The sequence below is a fragment of the Myotis lucifugus genome, unplaced genomic scaffold (genome assembly GCF_000147115.1).
Source record: "Myotis lucifugus unplaced genomic scaffold, Myoluc2.0 scaffold_283, whole genome shotgun sequence".
In the NCBI taxonomy this organism is placed as follows: Eukaryota; Metazoa; Chordata; class Mammalia; order Chiroptera; family Vespertilionidae; genus Myotis; species Myotis lucifugus.
In genome coordinates, this window is record NW_005871331.1 from 538,296 (window position 1) to 549,401 (window position 11,106).

Genomic DNA, 11,106 nt, shown 5'->3' on the forward strand with positions numbered 1-11,106 from the left:
GTTGACTGTGTGCCTGGCTGTGGCCAATGACATGTGAGGAGGGAGTGGGCTACAGGGAGTTATGGCTGAGCCTAGGCCTTGATAGACGTCACTGGCTCCCTCTGGCTGCCTTGTGCTTGGTCATGGTCACGAGTAGCTGATGAGGTAAATGAGGGAGGGCCCCAGAGTGAACACACTTGACCCCAACCCACTGCTTTGGATGGAGCCAGTGCAGATGCATGAGCGAGAAGGAAACTGTGGTACAATAAAAAATATATTTGCTGTTAGACTGATTCCAGGTACAGAGCTTCAAAAATCCTTGGAATATTTCGAGTGACAAGAGTGTCTTTGTTATGCTAATGAGGTGACTCATGGCCAGGGCCACTAGATAGAAGGAGGCTGGTGGTTAAAAAAAACAACCAACCAGAGAAAGACAAATACCATACTATTTCACTTACATGCAGAATCTTAAAAACAAAATAAAGGGACAAACCAAACAAACATATTCATAGATATAGAGAGCAAATGGATAGTTGCCAGATTGGATAGGATTGGCTGATGGGTGAAAAAGGTGAGGGATGAAGAAGCACAAATTGGTAGTCACAGAATATTCATGGGATGTAAAGTACAGCACAGGGAATACACTCAGTAATTCTGTAATAACTATGTATGGTATCAGGTGGGTATTAAACTTATTGGGGTGACCATTTCATAAGTGTCTAATCACTAAGTTATAACCTGAAACCAATATAATATTGTATGTCAACTGTAATTGAAAAGCAATTAAAACCCCAATCCTGTAAACCAAGGAACTTTAAGCTCTACCCCAACCTCTGGGGAGGGGACAGGGACTAAAGATTGAGTTCATGCAGGTGGTCAATGACTTAAGCCAGCGGTGCTCAACCTGTGGGTCTCGACCCCTTTGGCGGTCGAACGACCCTTTCACAGTGGTCGCCTAAGACCATCCTGCATATCAGATACTTATAGTACGATTCATAACAGTAGCAACATTACAGTTATGAAGTAGCAACGAAAATAATTTTATGGTTGGGTCACCACATGAGGAACTGTATTTAAAGGGCCAGAAGGTTGAGAACCACAGACTTAAGCAATTATGCTTACTTAATGAAGCCTCTATTTAAAAACTCTGAAACACGGAGGCTTGGGGAGCTTCCTAGCTGGTACAGGCACAGAGAGAGCATGGACAGATTGTACACCCATTCCACAGATCTTGTGGTCCCATCATCTCTTCCACTGTTCATTTGTATCTTTTATAATAATAAAGAGGTCATTGTAACCATAGCACTTTCCTGCGTTCTATCAGTTGTTCTAGCAAATTATCCAAATTGAGGGAGGGTCATCGGAAGCCCTGAATTTGCAGAGGGCTGGGCAGACGTGGATGACGCGGGGATTCCTGAGACTTGCACTGGCATCTTGTGGGACTGAGCCCTTCACGTGTGGAGTCTGTGCTAACTCTGCCTCGTGTCAGAACTGAATGGAATTCTAGGGGTTGGTGTACTGGCTGCGAAACACAGAAATAAGCCTGTTTAAAGCCACAGAGTTTTTGGGGTGCATGGTTTCTAAGTTGTCATTACTGATCCACCTGGCAAAGGACAGTTTAGGCAACGTAGGTAGCAGGGGGTGACTGCAAGCTTTTCTGCAAAAGACTGTTTGAGAAGAGGATACCCACACATGCACACACGCACACACATGTACACAGGCATGCATGCACACAACAGAGCTCAGGAAACAGGAAGCCAGTGAGTAACCTGCTCAGTGCTGAATTCCTGGCTCCTCACCCACCAGCTCCATCCCCAAAGGCAAACACACTCCATCCTTTGTCTTAGATTTTGCAGTGTAATCCCTCTGCATTAGCCTCCAGAGCACAGAGGACAAGAAGACAAGGCACAGAAATGGTGCCCAAGACAACAACCACGCCAGTGGTTGCTCTACAGCTCTCGGGAGGCCCTGCTCTGGGCCAGGGTGGTAAGTTGCCGTCATCGGATGGCCGGGTCACCTACCTTCTGCAAGATAGTCGTGGCCAGCTCCTCAGTCAGCTCCTCCTTGTGGTCCCGCAAGTAACTGGCCTCATTCTGCTTGTCCTGCGGAGGGAGGGAAGAGAATGGCCGATTGCCGGGCAGGTTTTGGGGTACAATCACTTTCGTGGGAGTGAGAGGTTGACGCTGGTTTCCTGACAACCAGCACTTTTCTCTGGCAGCCAGGACCCCGATCCACACCGCCCGAGAGAGGAGAAGGGGGTCCATACCAGGCTGTCTCCATAGGCTTCTGCTTTGGAAATTGCCTCCTCGATGGCCTCTTCGGCCACACGTAAGGCAACGGCCAATGTGTCCATCATGCTGTGTCCTAGGAAACAGAACAGAGGTCGCTTTCTGAAAGGGAATGACAAGTAAAATGACGGCTCCACTGGAAGCTCTTCTGCTTAGCTCTTCTGCTCAGACCTCTGGGGAAGGAGCTGAAGTGTCGGAAAAGGCTTTATTTGAAACTAGAAATTTGTTTTTGCTTTTAACCTCTGCTCCGAGGGAACTATTACATTGGTATAAAAAAGTAGAAGTTAATCAGTAAGTGGTACATTCTTTATAAGAATACTTTATTTTCTTATTAAATCTTTATTGTTCAGATTATTACATTTGTTCCTCTTTTTCCCCCCATAACTCCCCTCCACCCAGTTCCCACCCCACCCTTCGCCCTCACTCCCCACCCACTGTCCTCTTTCATAGGTGCGCGATTTTTGTCCAGTCTCTTCCCGCATCCCCCACACCCCTTTCCCCCCCAAGAATAGTCAGTCCATTCCCTTTCTATGCCCCTGATTCTATTATAATCACCAGTTCATTCTGTTCATCAGATTATTTATTCACTTGATTTTATAAGAATACTTTAATATGAAGTGCCCAGGTATGTTGATTTTTATATTCCAACTCCAAACACTCACTAGTTGATCACCAAGTATCTGGCGGTTGGGTAGCAAATGCACTTCTCTAGGCCACACCTTGGATTTACTCATCTATTTTGATGACGGATCCATACAAATGGCAACCCCTGGAGACTCCCACACAGCAATACATAGTTGTATCAAGTGTTCACAACGCAACTGGGAGATCTGGACACTGAGTGGCCAGATTATTATGACCACAGTATTCTTCCATTAGCTGTAAATTCTTAAGCAAGTTTACCTTCTGATTGCCTATAAAATGTTGAATCACTGCCTGAAACACTTCCTTCATTCTCCAGGTTTGTCTCAAAAAAGCTTCCTCCTGGGGGAGGGGGAAGAAAGGAGAGAGTGAGAAATCATGATTATCAAAGGTCTTCAGAGAGCACAGATGCACCAAATTGGCAAACCACCATTACCCACTTGAAGTTAGCCCTGCTGACAGGTTAGTGAATCACTGGCTTACACAACAATGCTACACTTTTGGATCAATCACGTTTCTTCTCACATTGATGATTCCTGGTGTAGCATTGCTACCGCCCCAACTTTCTTCCAGTACCTTCTTTGGAGGCAATGTGGAATCCAAGACAGGAAAATGGATTAAATTCAGAGAAATGTGAGGTCAACTCCTGGACCTGCAAGTTATTAGTCATGTGACCTTGAGCAAGCACCCTTAGATGAACTGAAGATGGAACCATTTATTCAGAATTCTCCTGAACAAATTATAGAGAAATTGGCTGTGCCTGAGGATTACCCAGAGAGCTTTAAACAATATCTGTATGGAGTCCCCTCCAGAGATTCAGAAGTAATTGACTGGGCATTGGAAGATGATCTAGGCACTGGGTTGTTGTTTTTTTTTTAAACACCCTAGGTCCCAGTACCAATATTGCATCCTCTAGCCCATGGTCAGCAGACCGCGGCTCATGAGCCACGTGCGGCTCTTTGGCCCCTTGAGTGTGGCTCTTCCACAAAATACCACGTGCGGGCGCGCACGTACAGTGCGATTGAAACTTCGTGGCCCATGCGCAGAAGTCAGTATTTTGTGGAAAAGCCGGTATTTTGTGGAAGAGCCACACTCAAGGGGCCAAAGAGCCGCATGTGGCTCGCGAGCCGCGGTTTGCCGAGCTGCAGTTTGCCGACCACTGCCCTAGGTGATTCTAATGGGTAGTCAGGATTGAGGATGGCAGATGACAGCCATACAAGGGTGTTGGGTTGTAGCTAGAAGACAACGGTAATGACTCCCCACTCATCTCACATAACCAGGAGGGCATGTAAGCACTTGAGGTGGGGCTAAATTTTCTAGGTGGCGTCCAGAATAAATCTCATTGTTTTGTGATCATGGCTTTACAGGCTTGAGTACCATCTCATAAAGTGTCTCCCGTCAGCTTGTTTTCATGTTTATCAAGAGGAAATCGTAATTAAAATGGAGACACCAATCATATTAAAGCAACCAATTCTAATATGTCTATGAAGTGTCTTGGTACCTACGAAATGCTTTAAGACTGAACTAGCTAGTGCAATATGGAGATCATAATCTATGCCGGGCATTGAGCCTTGCTTTGAGAACAGAGACAAAGGAGCTGTTGTCTCCACGTGGCCCAGCAGGATCGAGCTTAGTCAACCATCACCGGATGCAGTGTGCTAAGTGCTGTGACTGAGCACCAGGTGAGAGAAGTGGTGAATCGCAGAGGGCCCGGGACCTACATCTGTTCCAATCATGGCAGACAGTTATTCCCAGCAAACGATCATCCTTTGAAAATGACACTGGAGGATTTCAAAGCCCTGAGCTGGCCCACTTGGGATTCGTGTCAGCCTGCTCCACCGGTGGGGCCACTGGGAGAAATGGAATGAGATCAGAATTGTGTTCTGTGCTGTGAGAGTCTCTACACAGGTTTGTTTCCTTTCCATTTGCATTAAGCCCTACAGAACGCCGATGAGATTTGAGTTTGGGGACACGTAAAGGGGTCCCTAAAGCAGACCGGAGGATGTACAAGAGAGGAAAGAAAAGACGGCATGCAAACGAGTGAGTCGATTCTATTCTGAAACTTTCTTGAGAAATATTTTTGGGTTGAAAAACTACTGTGACCACCTTTACTTTAAATTTCTCTTTTCTGCCTCCATTTCTAGAAACATATTTTTAGAAAACCCTACAAAGAGAAGATAAAAATAATAGGTGGCAACCTTGGGCACTGCTCTCTTAGCCATAGGCAGAAAGACAGATTCTAACAACTACCACAAAAGGCGCTAATGACTCCACGTTGAATGATTCCATCCTGTTTTGGAGAATACAAAACAATGATGGTGAAAAAGCTCTAAATGAGATGGAGGAGATTCGCCCTCACCTCTTTCTTGTGCATAAAAAGCATTCACCCATGTCAGCAAAGTGATAGGGGAAAAACCTCCCTCTAGACAGGAAAAAACAGCCTTTCTTTGGAAGAGGTGCTTTTTATATTCTGACAACAATTTCTTTGTACTGGCTGGTCTACTAGAACTATAGCATATACACTGAGTAGGCAGATTATTATGACCACCTGACGTTTGTAGGCAAATTAGCTATAATTTCGCGCTAAAGTTGCTAGAGGGCCAGACCATTATAAATAGGGAAGTGGGTTGTTTACCACAACAGTAGAAGTGATTTTTTTCTGAAGATAAGGGTAAACAACCTGATTTAACAGCCTTTGAACGTGGGAGATATATATACTACTTCTTCATTCTGGTTTAGCTACATTGGCTGTTTGAACGGAATAAAACAGCGTACGCAGGCGTCATCCTTCAAGCTTTCTGGAGGAAGCTGACATTTTTCTCACTCTCCCTTTCCCTCACGTTCGGGGCCTGGTATAGAGACCGTTTTGGAGTAGGAGGAAAGGGAAGAGGAGGCCATATTCTCCGAGTGCGGACCGAGTCTACACAGTCGACCCAAGATGACTTCCTGATGCTGTAATCATTAGGGAAAGATGATTAAGGATCTTTTATTTCTAAGGATCCAGAATTAGAATGTCCACAATTTGCAGCCATACTTTGGTCCTCCTAGCTCCTAATCTACCCAGCCCACTGGGGCTGCTGGAACCAAAAGACTCAGAACTTAACAGAAGCTTTGATTTATGTCCTGTTTTGGCTCCTCACTAGAAGGGGGATATTTAAGGAGCTCGTTCTGTCCAGGTGAGTGTGCCTCAGCATACGGGGCCTCCAGGCAAGGCCTTCTCCTACCCCCCCCCCCCCGCCCCCCAAGGACTCCGAGAGCAAGAGGCGGCCAGCATACCCAGGATGTCGAAGCCTGCTCCGCTCTCCAGCCGGTGCTTCCTGTACAGGTTTTTCAGGACCTTGGCGCTGCCAAAGCGCTTGAAGCGGCTCTTCACATTATTGTAGAACCATTCCAGAGACTGGGTTCGCAGGAGCCTGGGGGAAACACAGAATCGCAGGAGAGAACATCTGAATTACAAGATAAGATGGCTGAATGGTGGATGGCCAAGGTTGCCGCCTGGGGGGTTGGGGGGAGTCCATGGATTCCACAGATCAGTTGTCGAGAGTTGTGCCCTAGCGACTCCATGGGGGTGAGATGGGAGAAGAGCTTTGAAGGAGGCTGGAGTGTAAGGGCTAAAAACCAACGGAAACACCACTGCCCAAGAAAGGTCTATGGAAGAATCCATTTCTGAAGCGGCCTGGTGGTGGATGTCAGGGTACCCTCTGTTCCTTCTAGAACTTTCCCGGGTGTCACTCACAGGGCTTGGGCCCAGCAGCCATTCTGGCCTTGGCAGGACCTGCCCTGCTGTCCCCATCTGGCCCTCAAGGAGCCTTCTCCAGACTTGAGGCCACTGGCACTGGCCTCCCTGAACTTTCCCATCTCTCAGGCGGTCTCCGTGGCTCTCGGCTCCACTCTCCAGCTTGATTCATTCCTCTCTGTACGGTTCGGAGAGTTTGACGCATACACAGCCAGGCAGTTGTCAACCAGGGGATGGGGTGGGGGGAGGGGGAATGAAATGATTTCTTTTAGCCTCAGCTGTCTGGAGGCAGGAATAAAGGTTATTTGACTATGGCTTTTCTTTTGCCTCCTTATTTAAAAAGCCGATCGGGACTTCCTTCTTTTACTTGTCAGAACCAACTTGAAGTAAGAGAATTCAACAGAGTTCATTTGAAAGAGCTGCAGTTCTTGCTCCAGCTGCAGAAATTTGCACTCCAAGCTACGCCGGCCCAGAAGGGCCAGCTTGCATCTTCTGGTGCTGATTAGCATGACGGAGACGGCAAAGAACAGTCGACACTTATGGATTCTTTCCCCACCTCATCACTCAGTGTGTGGCCTGGAAGATGTCAGTTTATCTCCCTGCATCTCATCTCCCTCGTCCTCAGAATACAAATGATCACAGCTTTTTGCAACCGAATTTCCAGCACCACACGGTTGCATCCGATACTGCCTCACCTCTCAGGTCCTGACACATCAATGTGCCAGTTCTGCTCTGATAACATCTTCACGCTCGTATTAAGAAATGTGCCCAATTCCTACATTTTTGGTTTAGTCACCTGTTTCATTAGTGGTAACATCATGCTCTATACCAGTGGTTCTCAACCTTCTGGCCCTTTAAATACAGTTCCTCAACTGTGACCCAACCCTAAAATTATTTTCGTTGCTACTTCATAACTGTAATGTTGCTACTGTTATGAATCGTTATGTAAATATCAGATATGCAGGATGGTCTTAGGCGACCCCTGTGAAAGGGTCATTCGACTGCCAAAGGGGTCGCGACCCACAGGTTGAGAACCGCTGCTCTATACTATAGAATCTATAGCAGTGATGGCGAACCTTTTGAGCTCGGCGTGTCAGCATTTTGAAAAACCCTAACTTAACTCTGGTGCCGTGTCACATATAGAAATTTTTTGATCTTTGAAACCATAGTAAAACAAAGACTTATATTTTTGATATTTATTTTATATATTTAAATGCCATTTAACAAAGAAAAATCAACCAAAAAAATGAGTTCGTGTGTCACCTCTGACACGTATGTCATAGGTTCGCCATCACCGGTCTATAGTGAGGTGTTTCCCCTTCCAATTAAGGCCCAAACTGGTTGTTGGAGTCTCTATGGCTCCCAAGCAGTGTTAACGTCCTCACTCCCATCCCCTCCTCAAACAATCCCATGTATATTCCACCAGCACTGCCCTCCAAGGTCCCAAACCTTCCTGTGAAGTCAAGGGGCCACGCCATCGATCTTCGCTCAGGTGCTATTTCAGCCCATAATGGATGTGTTCGCCCCCTGCACTGTTTCCAAAATGCTGTTTCTCCTGTGGCTCCCATGATACTCTGACTTTCAGAATGCTTGCTTCCCTTCTCAATCCCCGCCCTTTGTAATGACTTGTATGTGTTGGGAATTTGGAGGAACAACAGAATAAAACCTTTTCATATTAAGGAATAAAGAGATAAACCAAGCCATTTAGAAGTATGAAGATAAATACCAAAACAAAGCTAAAGTTGAAAATGATTGCATTTAGCAAGCACGACTAGGGTGGAGGTGGGGGGAAAGGGACTACTGTGGTTTTATTTGTTGTTGTTGTTTTTTGTACCATAAATCAAGAGAACTAGCTGATATTTTATGTAGGTACATCTATGACTTTGATGACCATAACATTAAATACAGATCCAAGGATTTAGCTCTTGGCTTAAGGACCCTGAGAAGTCCCTGAATGTCCCTTCTGGGCGGTAGACACTTAGCATTCTGCAGGAGCTCTGTGAAAATCCAGGCTGAAACAATGAAATCCCCGAGAACACACATGTCCCCTCCGTTGCTGCCCATAAAGCCCGAGTGTAGAATGAGCCTGGAATAGGTCAGCACCCTCCCATTCAGACCGGACTCTCCTACTCCTGGCTGCAATACAGCAGGCGTCCAGCCGCAGACTCAGACGTCTGCAGGGAAGACAGCCACACCTGCAGCACTCGCCCCATCAGGGTTGTTTTAGCAGCAGCAGAATACATTCCTCCTGTGTTTGCCATGTAGTCAATCAAGAGAGGAGAAATACAGTTTTCTATCTTTTAAATAAAACCAGTAGTACAAAATGTCCCTTTAAAGTCATCGCTTAAATGTTTGCACAGATACTCATATGCAAAACGCTGAAAACGTATGCACCAAATAGGACCAAAACGACCCAGTCCTGTAGAAAACATCAATGACAACAACCAGGCAGCCTACAGGAAAGGATTATAGTACATAATCAATAAGAGGAAGCTATGAAATAAAGGGCAAGTCAATATGGTTTAATTACGAAAATTACCGGAAGCAGTGGGTTTCTCTCTGTCAAGTTCTTCTACCCAGATCTAGTTCAGGTGTCTTGAGATTGAATTAAATGCCAGGTCACAGATAATGGGGGTCCCCAAATCTTCACTCCATGTCCTCCTGGCCAGAAATACCCAAAGACAGAGCATGAACCAAGAATCCTTCTGAGGAAGACACAGGGCTCCCGGCAGAGAGCTACCCCCGAGCGAAGGCGCAGCACACTGCCACCATCTGTTTCTATTACCGGCTTCAGAAGGGAGGTGACGGGGAGCTGTGAAACCGCAGACAACCAAGCTGAGAAAAACCCATCAACGCGTGCGAGGCGGGAGGGAGAGGGACCAAAACTCATTTAAAGCTGCCCAATTGAATAGAACTTTGTGGGGGAAATGTCATGTGAATTTTTGCTTGTATCTATTTTTTAAAAAAATATTTTTTTATTGATTTCAGAGAGGAAGGGAGAGGGACAGAGAGATAAAAATATCAATGATGAGAGAGAGAGAATCATTGATCGGCTGCCTCCTGCACGCCCTACACTGGGGATCGAGCCTGCAACCTGGGCATGTGCCCTGACTGGGAAATGAACCGTGACCTCCTGGTTCAAAGGTTGATGCTTTCTTTTTTAATATATATTTTATTGATTTTTTACAGAGAGGAAGGGAGAGAGATAGAGAGTTAGAAACATCGATGAGAGAGAAACATTGATGAGCTGCCTCCTGCACACTCCCCACTGGGGATGTGCCCGCAACCAAGGTACATGCCCTTGACCAGAATCGAACCTGGGACCCTTGAGACCGCAGGCCAACGCTCTATCCACTGAGCCAAACCGGTCAGGGCGGTTGATGCTTTTTTAATTTTTACTTTCTTGCTTTGCAGATTCAAGATCCTGTGATATAGAAACACCCAGGACGTGGTTTCATCACGTACTTTCTCATCAGTCAGACCATGGGGTCTGCTTTGCTAAACGTTCTCAACATAGACATGCCTGCCATGGCAGCAAGAGCCAGAGCGGGGGGGGGGGGGGGGGAGAAAGAGGGGAAAAAAAACCCCGGGGGTCTCTCTGGGCAGGGCGAGCGGGCACGCTTCCCTGGGAGCACAGGAGGGTGTGCACACGTTTTGCCCCGTTCATACTGACTCTGGTGTGTGCAAATGTAGCTACAGCGTGAGGTATGGAGGGGACCACTCACTGGCTGTGACCACAGGCAGTTTATTTTGCTTTTCGGAGCTTCAGCAGCCTCATTTGTACGATAGGCATCATTCCCACCGCCACCTTGTTGAAAGGATCAAACAGACCATCATGCGTGTGGCGCCTTATAATACTGAGTATGTTTTAGACTGCAAATATTAGTACCACCTCCTCTGCAGAGCAGTTAGCAATAAGCGCAGGTAACGTGTTGCTTTGACCACACAAATGATGGAGATTATCACAGAATATTTCTTTGTGACCCCAGGCACTTGCTTTAAATGTGCCCCCGCAACGTCCCTCCTGTTCTGCTGCGAGACTCCCTCCCTTGTATGTAGGGAGGAAGAATTCAGGAGGCCACCAGCGCAGAAGGTTCTACAGCAGTGGTTCTCAACCTTCCTGATGCTGCAACCCCTTAATACAGTTCCTCATGTTGTGGTGACCCCCAATTTCATTGTTACAAATTGAACATAACTAAAGCATAGTGATTAATCACAAAAACAATATGTAATTATATATGTGTTTTCCGATGGTCTTAGGCGACCCCTGTGAAAGGGGTCGTTCGACCCCCAAAGGGGTCGTGACCCACAGGTTGAGAACCGCTGTTCTACAGGAACAGCTGCCTAACTGCCCAGTGCCATCCCCAGAGCCAGGTGGGCCAGTCTGCTCTCTGGCCAAGACCTGGGTTGATTTTTCAGGTAAGATTCATCCTGGGGCTAATAAAACAGAAGGTCTTGATT

General features: G+C 46.6%; 1 protein-coding gene across 1 annotated transcript in view; it reads right to left on the minus strand.

The window, feature by feature from the left end:
- The window catches only part of MYRIP (myosin VIIA and Rab interacting protein), a 144,937-nt gene that overhangs the window by 46,786 nt on the left and 87,045 nt on the right, over positions 1-11,106 (minus strand). The window contains exons 5-8 of the mRNA XM_023763416.1: positions 6,186-6,322; positions 3,171-3,251; positions 2,246-2,343; positions 2,001-2,081 (exon numbers count right to left, since the gene is read on the minus strand). Coding sequence (XP_023619184.1) covers positions 2,001-2,081; positions 2,246-2,343; positions 3,171-3,251; positions 6,186-6,322 — 397 coding nt within the window. The remainder of the gene's footprint in view (positions 1-2,000; positions 2,082-2,245; positions 2,344-3,170; positions 3,252-6,185; positions 6,323-11,106) is intronic.